Genomic DNA, 20,915 nt, shown 5'->3' with positions numbered 1-20,915 from the left:
AAGAGAAAGAAATAACCAAGTTTCATTTTCTCAGGTTACAATGCTTGAAATCAACATAACAACAGTGCAACATATCCCTACAGAAGATCTAGTTAGAGGTGAATGGAAAGCTGTTCCAAGATCTGTAGCTCTTAATTAGCAATATGAAACGTTCTTTAGATACTCCATTTCTCAGACTACAAAGTGTTACCAGGACACCCAAATCTTTTTCATAGTATTTCAGTGTTGCCATTAATAAGCTTTTCAGGCTGGTCTGAGGAAGACTTCGCAAGATTAACTTCACAAATCTGTAAGTATTAACTATTTAACTGTTTCAGAATTACCATTTTTTCCACTTTTTGATCAAGTACAACCAGCAGACTTGAGTGCATTTTTAAACGCTGTAATATATGAGAGAATTACGCTTTTAATTCTATCAAATGTACTCAGTTGTCAGAAGACTTCTGAATGCTGTTTTTCTAAAGACTTCTTTTATAAAAATAATCCTGAGTTGATTTTTATTTAAGCCATTGCCAGGTCGTGCTGAAGTGCATAAGAGCCAGTCACGTAGTGGAAAATCTGCAAGAAAAAAAAGGAAATTCATGATGGAATTATATATGACTATAAATTTCAAAGTATCATGAAAGTAACAAATGAAAGGCATGTCAGAAGAAGATGATGGATGTTCGTTTGTCTATGTGTGTGTTTGTAAAATATCATGTAGTATACCTTCATATACTTGTTTATATGATTTGAACTATGACTCTTGCTGCCTTGCTTGGAAAGAAAAAGAAAAAAGTAAAGACTTCTGTTGCTTTCAAAAACAGACAAGTAGAAGACAACGATTTACTCCCATTGTAATCTTGTTTTGATGATTTCAGCATTATTTCTTTTATGCTTTTATATGGCTCATTTCAAACTCTTCCCTTCACTGTCTTAGGGCAGGGAGTTTCCCTGTTTTCTGCATTTTGCTTTCATATGTATTTGTTTTTGTGAATATAATGGCTGGTACATTTTATCTTACACGGTTTTAGATGACACAGTATAGCAGAGCTTCGGTCATGACTGCGGTCTTTGTGCAATCCCTGGCGGATAAAAAGGTGCCACTGTTAAGAAACCAGAACAAACTACCACATACTCTAGCTGTCATGTAAGACCCAGCAGTGATAGCAGTGGCAAAACAAAAGCTCACGATTTTTTGTCATAACCAGGGACGTAATTTTAGGTCAAGTGAGAGGCAGAAACAGTGTGGCAGTGAAGCAAGACAGTATTATTCTCACTGCAAGAGGAAACCAGGGGTTTTCAAAGGTCATCAATATTCACCTGATATCTCTGAGCTGGTAAGACTTTTCTTATAACATGTTAGTACTTCAATTGCTAGGAAAGATGGGCAAGTAAACAGTTTCATGTTTTTCTCTCCTTCAGTCTCCCCACACAGCAGATATTCTCTCACAGCACAAGGACTATGAAACTGCTTTTTTGGTTAGAGCTAATACCACCTCATCTCTTGGGCTTAATGAGAATGGGAATAAAGCTGAGCAGCCCTAATGGTTTAGTCCTTCCTGTGATGCTACATCATTTCAACTACGCTGTGTCCTTTGGGTTAGATCCACTACTCCAGTGAGGCAGGTCACAGGCAGATAGTTATTCCTACTGGAAACTACTTGTTGCCACTGTATCTCATACCCTATTTGTCTGCCAGGAATCACAGTGACCTACCTGCCCCAAAATAAAATCAATTAGAAAAAATGAGACTTTGTAATAGGCAATTGCTTTTTCTTCCCCAGGAAATAATCAATATGTATAAACAGCAGTACCATTTGTAGAATGATATAGGAATGAAGACAAGACTTTTTCCACAGTATGAAAATATACTGTAAACAGTTGACACAAAGGGTCTGTAATGTTTCCTGATGGCCAGCTGAACTGGCAAGAGGTAGAAGTCTAGGGGAGTGCACTGCCATGCATTAGCAAAAGAGTACTTGTGTACAAATGGAGCTTCTTTGCTTACTGCACTGTGAGCCTGGCCCAGGCAACCGCCAGATGCTTGGGATACCAGAGTCCCAGAGGTCTGTAATGACAGGCCAAATTTAAGCTAATACTGGGCTGGAAGTGAACTTGTTAATAATGCATTAAATGCATGTTCTGTTATCTCTTAAACAACACCAAAAAGCATATTCTGCAAAAACAGTAAGCCAGCACATTTAGAAAGATAATTGTTTCTCTCCAAAAATCTGAGAACTATTAACAACTAACCTGTTTCTCAATGTCTTCCAACAAACTACTAGCACCAAGGCGAAAGAGCTCTGGTTTCAGCCATTCCACTCCCAGTTCCTCCTTCACCAGCATAAGCCAAGTAATAGCTTCTTTTGCTGTCCGAATGCCACCAGCAGGCTTAAATCCAACCTATATGAAAAAAAAAAAATGCAATACTTCACTATAGGCCCAGAACAACAATCAGCATTTGTAGACCTGCCATCTAAATCTGTCTGTGGTATATATAAAAAATTCTGTTCTAGTAAATATCTGACTGTAAGCAGTGTTCGGTCTGGACTAGTGCTGCAAGCCATCCATCAGGCCTCAGTCCTCACAGTGAAAGATAAATTTTTTGTTGCGACTGAAAGCAAGTGAGGGAGCAATACTTTAGCCCCCTGTGCATTTTCTCAGAAGCTGGGTTTGAGATAAATTTGCCCATAACATGTTAGGTCAACGGATTTAGGCAGGACCAGGGCTATTTGTGTATCAAAGAATCATAGAATGGCTTGGGTTGGAAGGGACATTAAAGATCATGCAGTTCAACACCCCAGCCGTGGACAGGGCTGCCATGCACCAGCTCAGGCTGCCCAGGGCCCCATCCAACTCAGCCTTGAACACCTCCAGGTATGGGGCATCCACAGCTTCTCTGGGCAGCCTGTGCCAGGGCCTCACTACAATTTCAGTGAAAAATTTCCCTCAACATCTAATCTAAATCTCTCCTCTTTCAGTTTAAAATCACTCCCCCTTGTCTGATCACTATCTACCCGCGTGAAAAGCTGATTTCCCTCCTGCCTTATAAGCTCCCTTTAAGTATTGGAAGGCTGCAATGAGGTCTCCCTCGAGCATTCTCTTCTCCAGGATGAACAAGACCAGCTCCCTCAGCCTGTCTTTGTAGGTGCCCCAACCCTCTGACCATCTTTGTGGCCCTTCTCTAGACCTGCTCCTAAAATTCTACTTCTTTCTTGTGCTGGGAGCCCTGGATTGGGACATAGTACTCCAGATGCGGCTTCTCAAGGGCAGACTAGAGGGGGGACAATCACCTTCCTTGCCCTGCTGGCCACCCGTCTCTTGATGCAGCCCAGGATACTCTTGGCCTTCTGGGCTGCAAGAGCACACTGCCAGATAAGTATCACTTATTGCTCATGTTGCAATCTAATTCCAAAAAAATATCAACAAGTATAAATGCAATAACGTAATATCAAAGATGCCGAAATAAAGCATGCAGTGCAGCTGACTAGCATGGAGAGTGGTAAGAGACAGCTGTATTGCATAAAAAGCCTGAGTGTCAGAGTAATACATAATTGGATTGTAAATTCAAACTTATTCTGAACTTTTTCACTAAAATTTACTAAATAGAGACTAAATTAGGTCTCTTTACAAGAAATGGATTTTTTTTCTGTTCTACAAGAACTGTGAAACTTCCCTCCCACCAGATACTGGATATGCTTTCAGGTACTTGATAAGAGATGTGTCATACTTGGTTAGGTGAACTGCCATGTGTATCAGAACACATGACAGGAAAAACCTATCTTTAAGGCAAAGCATGCCTTGAATCCCATGATCCCATGAGCCAGCACAGAGGTGACCTGCTATGCACCCTTAATGCCAGCCTTTTGGTTATGTGCCATTTACATGTATCTCATTCTAAGACAGAACTTGTAACACACAGCTATCAAAACCCTGGTCAAAAAGTTTGTCGCTTGCGTTCACTCAGATGCTGGCCACCAGTAGTTTTTTTTAAATTCTAGAAAAACAAGTAGAATTAAGAAAAAGTGTTTCTGCATTAAAGAAGAAAATCTGAACAACATGCACAGTAGCACATAGTGATGCTTTCTACAATTCCCTCTGCCACACATCTTTATCTTGGTTAGTTCTTTTCTACAGCATCCTTCTGAAAGAATTATCATTCTGATTTCTGTATATACTTTCCTGAAACCTCACTGCATTGATTATTTTTTGTACCTTATGGATATGACAGTAGAATCTAAAGTTATCTGTCATTTTAAATAACTTTGGCAATTCTAATAGCGATTTCAGGACAAACAAACAGAATAAATCCTCTTTTAACACCGAAGTATTGTGATTACAGCGTACTTCCTATAAGATTATAAAGAACAATAACAGGAAAAGCTTGATAAATCCAAACACAAAGACTATATTTTTGTGGGTGGATGGATGCATGCATAAGTGTATGCATACATCTGTTAACATTAGATTTCCAAAAGGAATTTAAAGCACATCAACTGGAAAAGCATCCTCAAGACAATAAATTAAAATATTGGGACCGTGTTTTCCCTAAGGAAGAGAAATCCTAATCAAATTCAAATTTAAATTTCTTCTTAGAAATATTACAGCTCTTTGAGATAATCTGTGGCAAAAACAAGTGAACTACAGTTAATAAATAAGACAACTAAAAACGCTATGCAAAATTCCTTTCCCTTTTAGCAAATTCTGAAAGCTCTTTGCAAAAAACAAAAACAAAAACAAAAACAAAAAAACACTGTCTGTCCTCTCCTCCATTTACCGCACATCTGACTGCCACAAAAACACGAAAAGGAAAGGGGGGGCATTTAATTCGAGAGCGGTATAAAGTCCAGCTACCACTTCCCTGCTGTTTCACAGCATTTCATTATTTTGCTTAATAAGTTCATCTCCTCAAGAATTTTCTCTTCACCTTATATTATTAAAAGTAATAAGTTTTTCTGGATTGGGGGTTTTCCCAACAGAAAAACCAATTTATGTATGTCCTTCAATAATGACAGGAAAAGATTATTTCCCATTATATTGCACACTTTTCATATCACCACCACAGCTTATCATTCAATAAATGTTACTCTGCAACTTGTTCCTATCCTCGAAGAAGTTTAATTTCTGTATTAACCTGTTTTTCCCAGCCAACGCCTTGCTAGAAAGGATCCCTACAGCAGCAAAATTAGTTTGTTAAAGAAACCATTTAGAAATCTCTTGTCGCTGATAACATTGTCTTCAGTTAATAAAAGCACACAAAGTCAGTTTACATCTAATTCTCTGACATACACAGACATAAGCACTCATTCTTAATAACACATTTTATACTATGAATACATTCTTTTAAAGCAAAAGGTGAATTCAACATTTGTATCCAATTATATGCACAAAGCTGTGCTGATGCCTAGCCTTTGGCACATGGCTCCTGCAAGCAGCACCTGTGTGGAGGCTGTCATGGTTTTGTGATTTTCGGTTATTGGTATTCCACATCATAACATCATGTAGTGGACATACCTAGTTCTCAGAAGAGAAGGACTACTACAGTCCCCACGGCTCTTTGCTCCTTTGTTACCATTTTCCAGCCGGAGGGAAAAGATAAAAGCTCGCAGTATAAAAACTTGCAGATCACGAGACCTCGTCCCTTTTTCCGCCGTCTCTCGTCTTGGCAGCACCTCGCTCTCCAGCCGCCTTATCGTCGGTAGTAGAGTAAGGCCTACCTTGATTTTGGGACATTCTCTCTCTCTGTATTGAATTTATCAGCTTAAATTGTAATTATATTGTATTTGTCACGGAATCGGGCCTAACGCCCGTAAACCGTTGACAGAGGCGAGCCACCTGGCCCAAGGGATCTGCCTCCAGTTGGCAGCAATGGTGCTTTTGCAGAAGCAAGACTATGAGAGAGGCCAGAGTTGTTGAATGGCAGGCAGAGATGCAGACTGGGGAAGGGAGGAGTAAAAGAGCCCAGGGATCCATGCCAGCCTCATCAAGACAACTACAGAGAGCAGAAGGACACGTGTAACCTGTTGCGATGTGCCCCTCAAGCTCCAACAGCCCCTGAAGCCATCTCAGCCTCTGTCCCACTGGTCATCCCATGCCCCAACATCACATCATCTGCTGAAGGGTAAGTTGGAGAGCATGGAAAGGTGACCCGGAACTGGGGAGAGAGTCTTAGCTAAATGACACCTCCTTCCCTGAGGCAACAGGTAAGGGTAAAGCCGACTGCTGAGCACCTGTACCAGATCTAATAAGGGGCTCTGCTTGTCTGTGGATATAGGAAATGAAAGGTGACATAAACCTTTCTGGATAACCTTCTCCTTTCTCTTCTCTACCAGCAGGACAGATGCACAAACAGTTCATAGACTCCTCTCTGTTCCTCACCTCTCCTGACCTTCCTTGATAGTGACCTGACAGATAAAGGGTGCAATCCTCTCCCAGCCCGTCTTGTTCTCCCTCCAGCTCAGACAACAGGATCCAACTGAATCTGCCTTCTTGTTGCCTTGGAAAGCTCCTCCAGCAAGGGAGAAAAGAGCAGAATTTACTCTTTGGGTTGCCAGAACTAAGTCATAAAATAGACTCACGTATGCTGGATGGACTCTTGGTAGCTATACATCTGTACAACTCCAATGAAACTTATGGGAGTATTCCAGTCACTGTCAACTTGAGATTTGCCTGTCATTGAGATGACCATTTAAATATCTTACATGGTGAAACAAAACTCAAGACGAAGTGCATCATGTGATGTGTCAAAATTGCACGAGATTTTAGGGAATTAACTGACAGTTACTCGAAAGGCAAAAGCGTGTTTTCGTTTCGGATTTTTTTCTTCATTTAAATTATTAGTGAACAGAAAGAGGAATACAACAGAGAAGTCCCATTGCCTATTACCTATTTCTCTATAATCATGGAAGCTAATGTATGCAGATTTATATATGCTGTATTTTGAACAACTTACAGTCTTACAACCTTCTGAGTAAACTTGTTTGGTTTATTTTCAGAAAGGTCATGAGAATTACCTTAAAGCCGGTTTGCCAGTAGAATTCTTTAATGGCTCGCATCATGACTACTCCAACTGGAAGAGTCGCATTTTCCACTTCCTTTCCTGTAGATGTCTTTATAAAATCAGAACCTTAAAGGAAGTAAAAATCTTTATGGTAGTTTTAGAGTAAGAACCACTGTGCATATGTGTAGTTCACATCCTCCAAGGATGTCCTCACCCTTCACAGTAATTACGAAGAATCCCTTCTACACATCCCTGTGGTATCAATGTTCACTTTGCACCTACTGAGACTAGAGTAGGAAGGTGAGATAGCCATCCAGTTTCAGAACAACCCAGGCATCCCAGCGGCTAAATGAACACCTCAGCTCTTAATTCTCTGCTCTAAAAATCACACCAACAATTCTTTCAATAAACTCCAACACATAATGAGGGCTGCTCCAAAATTAATGCCTCCTATTTTACTACATTGACCCACAATATCAGAAACAGATGGTATGGCAGTAGAGGTTGAACCTTATCACCAATATTCTGTTAACATTTTGTTCCCATGTGACAGATGGTAGCAGAGGGGCAGTCTGACAGAATGGCATCTGATATGAAGTGCGTCTGAAGCAAAGGTGCGTCACTGAACTCCTCCATGTGGAAAAAATGGCACCCACTGAAATTCATCGACGTTTGCTGAAATTTTATGGAAACCAAGCAGTAGATGTGAGCACAGTGTGGCGGTGGGTGGTGCCAAGTTCTGGATGGCCATGGACAGCTGTCACACCATGAAATGAAGAACATCTCAATCAGCTCATCTATGCAAATCTGTGGGTTATGACTGAAGACTATGTTATGCATGGGTATGTATTGGCTTTAATGCATTGGAAATGATGGTGGCAATGCTGGAAAGTTTGCACCAGATGGGTCCCATGAATGCTCAGTGAGGAAGAGAAAGAACACCATACTCAAGTTTGTCAAGACCTACTGAACCAATACAAGGCTGAAGGTGACAGTTTCCTGGATCATATAATTTCTGGTGACAAGAAGTGCTGTCATCACTATGAGCCAGTGTCAAAATGGCAGTCCATGGAGTAGCCACACTGAATTCCCCATCAAAGAAAAAATTCAAGATGCAACCTTCAGCAGATAAAGTGATGTGCACCATCTTCTGGGACAAGAAAGGGGTGATCCTTCTGGATTTCCTGAAACCCAGACAGATCATTAGTTCTGACTGCTACACCATGATGCTGACTAAGCTGAAGGCTCAAATTTCCAGAGTCAGGTCAGAGAAAAAGACAACTTTTCTCCTGCAGCATGGTAGCAGAAGGCCCAGTACCAGTTTGAAGATCATGGAGTATGTTGCCAATCTTGGCTGGACTGTCCTACCACACCCACTGTATAGTCCAGATTTGGCGCCCTCTAACTTCCATCTTTTCAGGTTGATGATAAAGATGGACTGCATGTGCAACATTTTCCTAGCAATGATATCATCATAGCAGCTGTGAAACAGTGGGTCACCTCTGCTTCTGCAAATTTTTATGAGCGCAGCATGCAGGCTCTTGTTAATTGGTGGCAAAAATGCATAGCTAATGGTGACTATGTTGAAAAAGCGTGCTTAGTAGCTGAGAACTTGCTCTATCAAATAGTGTTATTGTGTTCTTTGTATCTGTTGTAGTTTACATGGAAATAAATAGGAGGCATTATGTTTGGACCAACCTACATATATGCTCCTATATGGACATACAATACATATGTGTGCTACATGTGTTACATATATGTAAAAGGAAGATAGCAGATGAACAACAACAAAAAAAATCCCAATGATTTTCTCTGAACAAATTTTGCATACAAATCAATATTTTCATATTTCCACAAGGATCTGAATACAAACAATTTTCATCAGGTTTTTAATTCAACTTTCCATCAGTTCAGTCTCATATTTGACAGTCTAGCATCATATTTCACATAGCTGTTTAATATGAAAACAAAAAAATCCCATGTGTGTTTAATGAAACCAGCTGTGTAATACTGTAAAAAGAGGAACAACTCATTTCTTATGCATTTTGTAATTGTAACACTGCAAATTACTATACTTAAAGCCATGGTCTGATATAATGCAGTAAGAACATAAAAAATGTGTTATTTAAAGAAGGAGAGTGTACCTTGACTGAATGTTTGTTTCATGTTTTCTCACTTTTACACAACTTTCCTCACAGTCTGTCCTGAATACTTGCACAGTGTTCTTGTACATTCTTGCTGTTCTGGGTGGGCTTAGAACAAATTCAGCAGAGCAATATTACAAAAAGCTAAGAAACTAGCAAAGAAAAAATTGCTTTGCAGTGTCTATACTTCACTGACACAATACAGTGACAAAAGTTCTTTAATTGCAATAGAGCATACTTCACCCCTGGGAACCTACTTCTTCTTAGAAAAGGTGTACTGCGGGATCATTAATTATGAAAAGTAATCGTGAGGAGAAGAGGGCTAATTCAAACATAGTGTAGTAGTGCATCATCCACTTAAGTCAATTGGAACTGCATCTGCTTCCACTTCAGATTTGGCTTAAGGTCCATTTTGCCTCTTATTTGAACGATGAAGCCTCTATGACATCCCCTAGAGTAAGAAAGGGAACTTTCACTGCTGGCTCTAAGTAAGGAGATGCCTTGACTACATTCTGACAGTATGCTGTGGCATGCTCCCGAGACCTGTATTTCTGACGCAGGTTGGCACGCAGCTATGTTTCAACCTGTTGCAAAGTTCAGAAAGAACCAGGCATGTTTCACTATCCTGTAATTTAAAGATAATCAACCTCCATCACTAACATTGCCTCCTGTAAATCCATTTGTTTTTTCTGCAGGCTTCCTACCTAGGCATTCAACAGTGTTTAAACTGCACCACGCTACAACATTCCCCATTCTAAACTGATATGACTACTCAGGAAACAAGTTCTAACTGCAAAGAAGTTGCAATATAAAAAAGAGGCAATTAAAAGTTGATTGAGCCTTGCAGAGAACTGAGCACGTATGAGAGATAGTTGAGTTATACATTTCAGAGCTATCCCCTGTCAGAGAGACAGTACGGACATCTGATAGTCACATTAAAACAAATAGTGGAAGTGAAACTTTAACAGTGCCAAATTACACTTTTAATTTCCCTTTTGAAATGTAACACTTAAAGTCCTTCATTGCAATACTTTTCATTTTTTCTAGTATAAGGTAAGTCAAAGCTTTTATAAGTCTTATAATTACAAGTCTCTATGGTATAGTTTCATTAAAAACTTTCATTAAACAACAGCTGCCCTTGTATATGGTCTTCTAATCAATTTGGTCAAACAGAATGACTTCTAATCAGCTGTTGATAAAAATAGAAGATGAAATTTTAATTCTAATAGATTAACCACAAACTCAAGATAGTCTTCAAAATCCATCTAGCTCTATTCTCCAGTGGATTTAACGACTATTCAGCAACTCATTACTAAATAGAACAAGATGAACATTTTCCAGTTCATTAAAGAAATGTACTATGTATTTTTGCATTGTCCTCATGATTCGTTACAGGGAGTCTTAATTACAAGATAATGGATAATGGTTATTAAATGCAGACTCCAGTAATGAAGCTCTATTCATTTGCGAGCCTCAGAGACTGCAAAGAGGGGAAAATAAAATTACTAGCTTCAAAAGATTAACGGATCAAATTATTATTCAATTTTGAAAATCTCATTCAGACTTCACAGAAACAAGAAGAGATTAAAAACTAGTATTAGTACAAAAGTAGTGCATTTATATATTTATTTTTAAATAATATCTTAAGGCTATTACCAGAATAATCAGCTTTAGATGTGATTATTAGACAAACATACAGCCAATTTAGTAGCATCCTCTACCAAAGAAAACAATATTTTTTCATTTCCTGAACAAATTCTATTTATGATACAAGAGCTTCCACGCAGGACTCCAGGCAGCCTCTCACAGAATTTGGAAGACGCTTGCTAGCAAAGTGCACTGCAACGTAATGTGTTATTAAAGTGGAGATTTCAGTAATGAAAAGAGGGATTTAAAAATCAACCGCTGCCATAAAAAGTACCTCATTAAGTAGAATTTATGCCAACCTTGTAATAACAAAAGTGTTTCATCAATTCTATTTCTTATTAATGTTTTCAAAAACAAGACAAAGGAATGAAGGTCATTAGGAGTTTCATCTGGAAATTTAGGTGATGATTTAGAACCCCAAATTCATCACCCATCTTCCCATCTTCCTATGAATATATACAGGCAAATACCAAGGCTGATGTTAAAATACACCCTGGGTCGCTTGTTGCTTTCTCCTTCATTTGGGTAGATTACACAAAAGACTTACAAAATGAGTTTGTCAAGGTAGACTTGTAGGCCCAGTTAGCCTGGAAAAGGTCACATTTTTGCTTTTTCATTGTGCAGCTGCAAAAGTACATTTGCCTTTCAGTGAGTCAGGAACGACTCATTGAATCAGTGAAGAGTGCAGACATCAAATCCCCTGTGCAACACTGCAGCATCAGATGCCTGTTTCAGCTGGGCTTGCTATGAACCCAGTAACAGCACCAGGGCCAAGAAAGCAAAAACTGCATCGTCTCAATTTAAAGGACAGAGAAATTTGTGTAAACTACAAGAAATGTGACCAGTGCAGACTGTACAGAGAAACTGAGTTCTCCACAAAGTTGAGAGCCAGCCCACTTGAGCTGTGGTCACTGTGCCTTGTGACACTAGCTAGAATATTTCCAGATATTTAAACCTTGTTCCTCTGCTCTCTCTCCCTACATGCACACCTCAGCCACTGTAGTTCACTGAAGGCCACTTAAATCAAGCCAGCTGTATTTGCACATGCTAGAAGTACTGGCTTAAGCAGCTTGAACCCACACCTAGAGGTTAAGATGAAGCCCACTATCTATCCTAGATGCTCATTAAGCCTTAAGCACCTGAGTGTAGAGAGAGACTTGCCCAAAGCAAGCAGTTGGCAGGGCAAGAATTCAATGTCCTGTTTTCCTGAAGGCCAGAATTGAGCTGGCCATCCTACTGCTATCCCCTCCATCATATCAAAACATCACAAAGCTTCCCTGTCCCATGTAAAAACGAAGCAGAGCATGAGAACCAAATAATGCTACTTAGCTGACAGCATTGAGGAAACATATTATGGCTCCATAATTAAGCAATAAGCAATAATAAGCAGTATAGCAATTGAGGAGTAATCACAACCTTTTGGTTGCAAAGTGCTTCAAATGCCCTTGGGGAACGATTATAACTACAGAGTCTGAGTTGCTGCCTTACTCTTAATAAAGAACAAAGATGCATCTGGCAGTTTTAAACAATAGTTCAGAGACATATGCTTGCAGAGGGACAATTATGCCATGTTACCTAGTATGTACTTCTAGTGAGTAGAAATGGATCTGGTTGCTGCAACTTGGCTATAACAATGTGCAGCAACATGGGGTAGACACACTCCCTCAAGGGACTTCTCAGTCTGGTGGCACAGTCATGCTCTTGAGGAGACCTGTGTAAGCCCCTGTTGCTTGTGCTGACAAGGCAGCAATGGTAATATCATTATCAAATACGTGCAGAGTTCCATAAGCGAGACATTCTTTTTATTTTATGAGTACCTAAAAATAAGGATCTCAAGATCAAACCTCTGAAAATGAGTGGCCAGGCTAATATAAGTGGCTAACTCTTATTAGCTGAGACATCATATTAGTCCACTTACATGTCCTTACTCTACTCCAGTTGAAAGATAAAATATATTTCCCACCAGCTTAATTTTGCCATTAAGAGAAGAGAATACACATCTGTGACAACACGTTTCAGCAGTACCTCACTGAGATGGTTGAGGTCCATCACACATGGCTACTCTGCCAGACCACTTGTTTAGGTGCCTATGCATCTTTTCATACCCTGTGGCTATGCTACCATTTTTGAAATTGCTGGCTTATAATTTGGTATTTTGTGAACCTAATTTTGCAATTCTTTTCTGAAAAGTACCTGCATGGGGGAAAAAATGAATCAGAATGTGAGGCTCCATTTTTTAATGTCTGTTTACAAATAAGACAACCTTTCTAATGACCTACTCTACCATCTCAGTTTGGTTTTCAAGACTAAAAATGGATGCTTTCTTTCCTGTACAACATCTCTGGTAACGGGCAATCTGCAGGCCAAATGGTGCCCTTAGGAACACTTATGCACATACATGAAGGGACAAATTATTAAGCCCACAGTTATGCAAAATTCCCTGTAGGTGATCTCTGAAGGAATTCTGCATTGCTGAATTATGTATAGCTTGCTAATGCACTATTATAGTATCTACCACAGGTCTCCATAGGATACTATTACTTAATTAGTATTAGATTCTTGTGTGTTCATTTAAAATGTGTTTAGAAGGTTCAAAAGGATGATCCACACCACTCTCTTTCGTTATGCTACGTGGCACCGGCTTTTGTTATTTTTAGAGCATTTCTTTCAATCCAAACCCTACTGTGCATGGTAAAAGAGAAAATAAATAATGGACAGGCTCCAATCTCAGTGTCCACAGCTGGGATCTCCATCAGTGGTGGCCCTTGGTTTTAGGCTTCAAACCACACTAAAGCACAGGAAAAAAAAATGTTCCCAGTTCCCTCTCACAGTACCAAACAGAAGCAGTGTTAGGATGTGCATGAGTGCAGGAGCCGTGTAGGCAGTTATGTGCCTCTGCAGTAGTCCTTCTTTGTCCTCTCCAATGTGGAGCTGCAGGATACTCTCCCAAGAGTAATGAGTGGGACCACAAAGAGGATTAAGGAATCTCTGTATCATTATCTGCTTGTTTAATGTCATGCTACTTCCCTGAGATTTTTATGTTATTTATTCAAAAATGTGTAACATGCATTACACTCAAGGGCTTTACAGTGTACAACCTTTATTAACCTTATTTCTTTTTTCAGATGGCAATACTAAAACTGGCTAAGCAGTTTGCCTAATGACACATGACAAGCGAAAGGTAGAATGAATAAATAAACCAATGCATTACAACACCTAAAGATAACCTTACAATAATCACTAAGAAAAAATTTACCTTTCCTCTCAGCTTATCCAGTCTGAGTGCTGTTTATCTCGGAGGGATAACAGCACGGAGAGAGGTAGCCCGTGCCAACTTCATGAAGTTCAGCAAGGCCAAGTGCAAGATCCTGCACCTCAGTCGGGGCAATCCCAAGCACAGATACAGGTTGGGCGGAGAATGGCTTGAGAGCAGCCCTGAGGAGAAGGATTTGGGAGTGTCTGTTGATGAAAGATTCAACATGAGCTGGCAATGTGCACTTGCAGCCCAGAAGGCCAACTGTATCCTGGGTTGCATCAAGAGAAGCGTGATCAACAGGTCAAGGGAGGTGATTCTGCCCCTCTACTCTGGTCACATGAGACCCCACCTGGAGTACTGCATCTAGTTCTGGAGCCCCCGACACAAGAAGGACATGGAGCTGTTGGAGCAGGTCCAGAGGAGGGCCACCAAGATGATCAGAGGGCTGGAGCACCTCCCCTGCAAGGACATGCTGAGAGAGTTGGGGCTCTTCACCTTGGAGAAGAGAAGGCTCTGAGGAGACCTTATAGCGGCCTTCCAGTACCTGAAGGGGGCCTACAGGAAGGCTGAAGAGGGACTTTTTATAAGGGCAGGTAACAACAGGACAACACCAGTGACAAAACAAGAGGCAGGCAGCCTTGGCACTTTTATGCAGTGGAGAGAAGAGCAGACTGGGTCAAAAGAGTAGCAGTACAATTATTTTAAGAGGAGGGTGTTCCCTCAGCTACCAAAGTACTTGAAGAGTAGAACAACTACAGACAACCCAAAATAATTCCAGAATAAAATTGCTCACAAACTGCATGGCAGAGCTGGCAACAGTACGGTGTTACTGTTGAGTGTAGCTATAGCACTGCATAAAATCTAGAGACAGTGCTCTGCAGCATGCTTGGAGGAAAGCCCACAACAGCAGAGCTGCTCCCACTTGTTGCCACTGCCATCTTCACCATTGCACACAGGCTACTCTCAAAAAGACAGTCATACCTTCATCACTCCATTCCCACTCCTTGCTGCAAAGACAGCAAAGGCTGAATTCTGCATAAAGGAACTAAACATTATAACAATGCATAGTCTCTGTACAGGAATGGGGATATGGCCATGGACTAAGAGGAAAAGGTGATCTCTTCCTGCTTTGGCAGTGTTACTACCACACATACAGCAGCCACAAGTATGTAGGGTTTTTGAGAAGGAACAACTGTATTCCTTCTTATCACTTTACAAGTTGTTGCAAAAACAAGTTTCTGCTTTATGAAACAACATAAAGGCTGGTCTCTCCTTTCAGATTAGGTGCAGGCATTCAGGTTCTCAGCACTGAGCCGAGTGAGAAAAGAAAACGCTGTGGGAGAACCTAGATTTTATTTGAAAATTTCACCCATCAAGCTTAACTTAAAAACCTTGAAATGCATTGCATCATTTACTTGTTCACACTTTAAATAATCTAAGCAATGATAAACTACCCTAAACTGTGATAAAATTAAACCCACAATGATCTTGGCATCTATTGGCATTCCTGGCTTTGGATCAATACATGTTAGTCTCTCAAAATGTTGTCTAGTACATGACATTTTACAAACGGTGGCTATAGCCCTGATATATCTACCACTAATAGCACTAGGACTTGGAAGGAAATAATAAATATCCACGACTGCTTGGAATCACAGCACTCCATGGCATTTCGCACACCATGTTGTAGCAACCAGATTTAGCTTTGTACTATTTAATGTTAATAGCAGCTCAGAAATAAATACGTTAACATTAAAACTCAGGTACGCTTACATACTGTCTATTAGCTTGTAACAAAATTACTCACATTGAAAGAGCAACTTCAAATCCATTTGGAGATACTCCGTACTGAACAATGCAACTAGAAAATTAGTCTGCTTTGTCAAGAATAGAAGGTGCTATGAATTTTAAAGATTAAAAAAACCCAACACATAATAGAGCCAAAATCATGACACTTCAATGTCACTTTGTGTGTTTTTCAACACTTTGTAACAAAAGCAGTTTAAGATTCTGTTCTGACTCTAACCCAGAGGAAGGCACGATTCATTTCTGAGATTTAAAAGTCATGTCTTAATGCCACAGTCACAATCTGCTCAGCATCCATTCTCTTTGTAATGCAGAGGACAAGTATCCAGCATCTGCTGCTCAGCCATTTTGTCCCTACACAGGAGAAGGCAGTTGGTACAAGCAAAGACTTCTACAGCACTTTTTCTGTGTTGGGGATATTTTCAGTGTCAAAGAAATTTCCTAAGAGCCAATGTCCTGCCTTTGCCTGAAAAATATTAAGTGACAGATCTCACCAGACTCCAGTCTGTAATGTCTTGGTTTCTTCCTGGCTTGAAGAAATGAGATAGTTACAGGCTTGCATAGCAAGCTCAACCTTCTCCCTCCAGTAATCATGTGATTATGTGGAAAATACTAAAGCACTTCGTTTAATTTTTATGACACTTGAAAATCTTCAATACAATCAACTTACGAACACGTAGACTCTACCACGGGTGTAGGTGTCGTACACTTTCCTTCTGATGCAACAAGAACCAAAAGAGAAACACCCTGGAAAGACTTAGTTACAAATAAGGCAGAGTATTTCAAGGCAGAATTGTCAAAATGACAAAAAATCATCAGTTATTTCTTCTATTTCCATTAAGATAATTTAATAATGTATACATTTAATTATAAGAAGCTCACTCACAGCTCCTCCTTGCCAGAACGTCTGCCCCTCAGAGTGCTTCCTCTTTACCCACCTTGACAATTTGATAGCTGGCAAAGCAGCAAAAACTCACAAGTGTGGGCTGCAGGGTGGGTGTTTTCACCACTGCCAGGAGGGTGAGGGTTATTTCAGAAGGTTTCTAGCCCTTCAGGTGGCCTGAATACCAAAAAACTTGCTGCCCAAACAACAAAAAAAAACCAACCAAAAGCCCTGACTGTGCAGCCACACTCTGAGCAGGAAGCACCTCTCAGCTGGGGGTCAGGGAAAGACACACTCCTGCGTTTTTTTGTTAGGAAATCTTTTTTTCCCTCAGCTGTATTATTAATGATGCTTACATGGCAAAACTAACAATTTTATTTCAAAGGGATGCTCTATGAAGGCATGTTGCTGATAAATTGTCAGATTTTTCTGGCATAAGAATCTATGAAGAACTACTTAAAAACGGAAGGAAATCAAAAGAACTCTCAAGCACCACCAGAAATAGGCAGCAACTCATAAGAAGGTATTTAACATGCGGGGACATTGCTTCTTCCCCTGCACTTGTCAGAAGTCTGTGTCCTAACCTAGTCAGAGACTGCAAATGCGGTAAGCATTGTGAACCAAAAGTACCAAAAATCTGATCAAACAACTGCCTGGCTTTTGATTAAATGTAACTGATACAGAAATACACATTTGGTAAACACATTGGCAAAACGAAGATGGTATTTTAATCTTCAAATCTAATGTTATCTATAGGTATTACTTTTTTCTAAACCAACACTAAAAAATATGTCATCTTGTATACTGGCATTTCATTCTTTTTACTGAAATACTAGGAATGGAAGAAATTGTGTATCAAATTCTCTTTGTGCTAGATCTATGTATCCTCACCGGTATTAGTGGAGAGTTATTAAATGTCACTATTCATTGAGACAGTACATTTAATGTCTTTCTTACAGAAAAAAAAAATCTATCTGAAGTTTGTATCTTTGCATGGAAAAGCATTTTAGAGCCTTACTTTGATAGCAATGGCTTCCTCATCCACACTTTCACATTCTGTAATAAAAGTGGTTAAGCAGAACGATATCCATGGTTTGCACCTGGCAAACTGCAGCAGTGGTGACAGTGTCACACCAGGAAGCACAACCACCTTGTTATGCCTTTCCTTCTGTAATATTAAGCTCTTGGCACAATAGAAAAAGCTGTCCGTACTGTCTCCCCACTTGAGTTTGGTCCTAAGCATGCAAGGTTGAGATCATGCAGAACACAGCAGTGAACAAAGGCACCCAAGGCTGCACCCTAAAAAAACAGATACAATTATGCAACAGACCCTAATCCAGTAAACTCACAGCCCCACAGGAGCAACACTTTCAGCAATGACTTCTAACAGTGCCTAAATTGGTATTTATACTTTTCGAAGTGAGTCACAATTATTCTGTCAAGCGTGGGATCACGATACATATTCTGTTTCCATACTCAATCTAAAAGAAAACTATAAAAGTTTAAATCCTCCGTGCTTTATTATTATTAGCAGGTGGTTCTAATTAAGTAAATGTTGACCATGCCATGAGACTAAGACTCAAGAAGTTCATAAAACCTGCCACCTATCTTTTCTCCTTGCCATCCCAATAAAGATGAACACAGTTTGATAAAGCTGTTATTTTTCAAAGTCACTAAATCACAATTGAAGACACAAGGAAACACATGTTTAGCATTTCTCTACATCAAAGCACACACATAAGCATCTATAAGTATTTACATTGAAAAACACTTGTCTGAAGCTCAGTACAGTAGTGATGCACGTGCTCTAACAACTAAACAAAATATCCACTTTGATAGCCATCTTCTGTAGAGTGCATTAAGGCTCCCAAACATTATCCGAAAGTAAAAATCAATTGTCTCCATTTAATTACCTATCTCCTCAAATTCTGTGATCAAAATGACTGAGTTAAACAAAATGGTTACTAGCAACAGGAGGCTGTTGTTAACCAGAAAGCTAAGATGGGTGTGCACATGTGGAGATCAGAAGAAAAGGATGCTGCCGCATGCTGTTTGCCTCTTCGGTGTGAATTTATAAAGGGGAGTGAAAGTGTAAGATCAGGAGAACTAGTAAGAATTAAAAGGATTAAATTCTCAGGAACCGACTATGTCAAAGAAAAATGGAACATGGATTCAGACCTAAAAAGATAAAATTATTCAACAATTTATTAAAATAGTTCATCATCGTAATTAAAATCCAAGTGCCTACAAAAAATTGGCACAAGAAAGGTAATTATTTATGAGGAGACTTTTAAAAGCCATTTGTTGTGAATTTAGGAGAGAATCAGTCTAAAAGAGCTAGTAATAAAAAGAAGTTATTTGTTTATTCATAAAACTTATTTTTGTCTAGCATACCACTAAGAAACCCTAACATCTGCTCAATGGCAGCTGTAAGTAACATTAGGAACACTCAGCCAATTTATATGTTTCTTTTTTATTAAAAAATAAACAGGTCTTTTTAAATTATTCACTAGTATATTTAGATAAAATTCAGTGCTGTAGCAACGCACATTTTGTGGAAGGGTGTCTGCAAGCTTTGTATGATCATGATGATCTAAACCTTTCTACGTTTCACTGACTACTTTAGTCTTTATGCGATGTCCCACCTAATTTAGCAAATGAAAATGTAGAAAACCTACAAGCTGAATCAGAATCACAGCTATGAATAATACATAGTGCATCACTGATGCCTCAAATGCCCTATCTCCTTCCAACTTGAACGGATTGCAGTCCTACCTTCCCTATGCTTTCCACCATTTTACACCTCTCAGACAGTCGCAGCCCCTCTCTTGCTTCTGTCTTTCATGAAACAGACCTTAGGCAATAACCTCAGCTGGCAGAACTGTTTGCAGAATTATTGCCAAGTAAGGAATGGCAGCAGTGTTAGCAATTAATAATTCTTTGTTCTAATTTGTAATACTTTTATTTGTAGATTGTGAAGTGCTTTGCACACCCCTGTGTTTCACTGCAATAACAGTGTACAAACAGCAGAGGAACCCCTTAAACCCTCAAGATTTCTCTTCATCCATCACCCTATCACATACTCATATATATATATATTTTTTAACTCTCTTGCTTTAACTTTTCAACAGAAAAATACATTGCTGTCTTCCTAGGTTTCTCTCATGCATTCAGTTCTTACTTCATAATAAGAGCAAGTCTCTGCTAATGAACTGATAAAGATCAAAAGCGTGGAGTAGCTCTGTTTATTTTACTAGGGTTGTTTGGTTTTACTTTTAAGCAGCAAACCAGCATTTTTGCAGTACACTCTGGAGGCAGTTAGTTAAAAGCTAAGCAAGCTGTAATTCTAATCCAGGCACTGGAAGTGGCTGAAAATGGCATAGCTACCTTAGCACAGAGTCCACCCAGCTGAAGGTCCCAGAGGAGCCTGCTCGACGCTGCAACTACAGTGCAGCTGCAACCAAGCAAACTGCTCAGAAGCAAAATCTGGTTACATCCAGAGAAGCTACAAACTGTTCCTGACTACAACAGAAATACAAGCAGTTAGCTATCAAGAGCACAGACATAGTGTCTTGTTACCAGAGCACCACATGCCAATGCTACCCTTCCTCATGCTGGCATCCGGAGGCCTGGAGAAACATGGCACTTTTTCCATCATGCCCCACCAAGATGCTTTCTCATCTTGAAGCTTGGGCTCTTGTCAAAGTTCCATTTATGTGTAAAGCTTTGCATTTCCCCTGAGCTCTCCACACATCCATATTCCAGGACCAGTGGGAAGGATGCTTTTGAAGATACATGATTCATAATTTCCTTCTGCATAATTTAAGTTTAATGCGCTACATGGAATATGGAACATTTCCATTTGTTTCCTTTTTGGTTCTTTAGAGATGAATTAACAAATATTCCTGATAAACTACAGAACTTCGCTGCTGCAACATTTGAGATAGGCTGATCAGCTGGACATTGTATTTGGTAGTGTAGCAGTAAAGTTTGTGGAAGGAAGACTTTTTGCTTGCAAAGAAGTTCTGACGTCATCCAAGGAGGAAGTTTTTCTACATCTTAGATTTACTGAGAACTCAGGAAATCAGCTTGAGAAATCAGTACACTGTACGGAAAGCCGCTCTATAACAGAAGTTCTAGAGGGAGAGAGACATCAAAGGGGCAAAAGACAATCAGATGTCAGATCCCTGTTGACTT

The 20,915-nt window shown here is 39.7% G+C and overlaps 1 protein-coding gene across 4 annotated transcripts in view; it reads right to left on the bottom strand.

The window, feature by feature from the left end:
- DERA (deoxyribose-phosphate aldolase) overlaps window positions 1-20,915 on the bottom strand; it is a 53,581-nt gene continuing 32,666 nt past the window's right edge. For all 4 annotated transcript variants that reach the window (XM_021390763.1, XM_021390774.1, XM_021390746.1 and 1 more), the window contains 3 exons: window positions 6,996-7,108; window positions 2,236-2,385; window positions 1-558 (listed from right to left, as the gene is read on the bottom strand). In XM_021390763.1, the coding sequence (XP_021246438.1) occupies window positions 502-558; window positions 2,236-2,385; window positions 6,996-7,108 (320 nt within the window). In that variant the 3' untranslated portion in view covers window positions 1-501. The remainder of the gene's footprint in view (window positions 559-2,235; window positions 2,386-6,995; window positions 7,109-20,915) is intronic.

This window comes from Numida meleagris, chromosome 1, assembly GCF_002078875.1.
Source record: "Numida meleagris isolate 19003 breed g44 Domestic line chromosome 1, NumMel1.0, whole genome shotgun sequence".
Taxonomy (NCBI): Eukaryota; Metazoa; Chordata; class Aves; order Galliformes; family Numididae; genus Numida; species Numida meleagris.
Note: the sequence above shows the minus strand (reverse complement) of the source record. Positions and strands in the feature narration are given on the sequence as shown.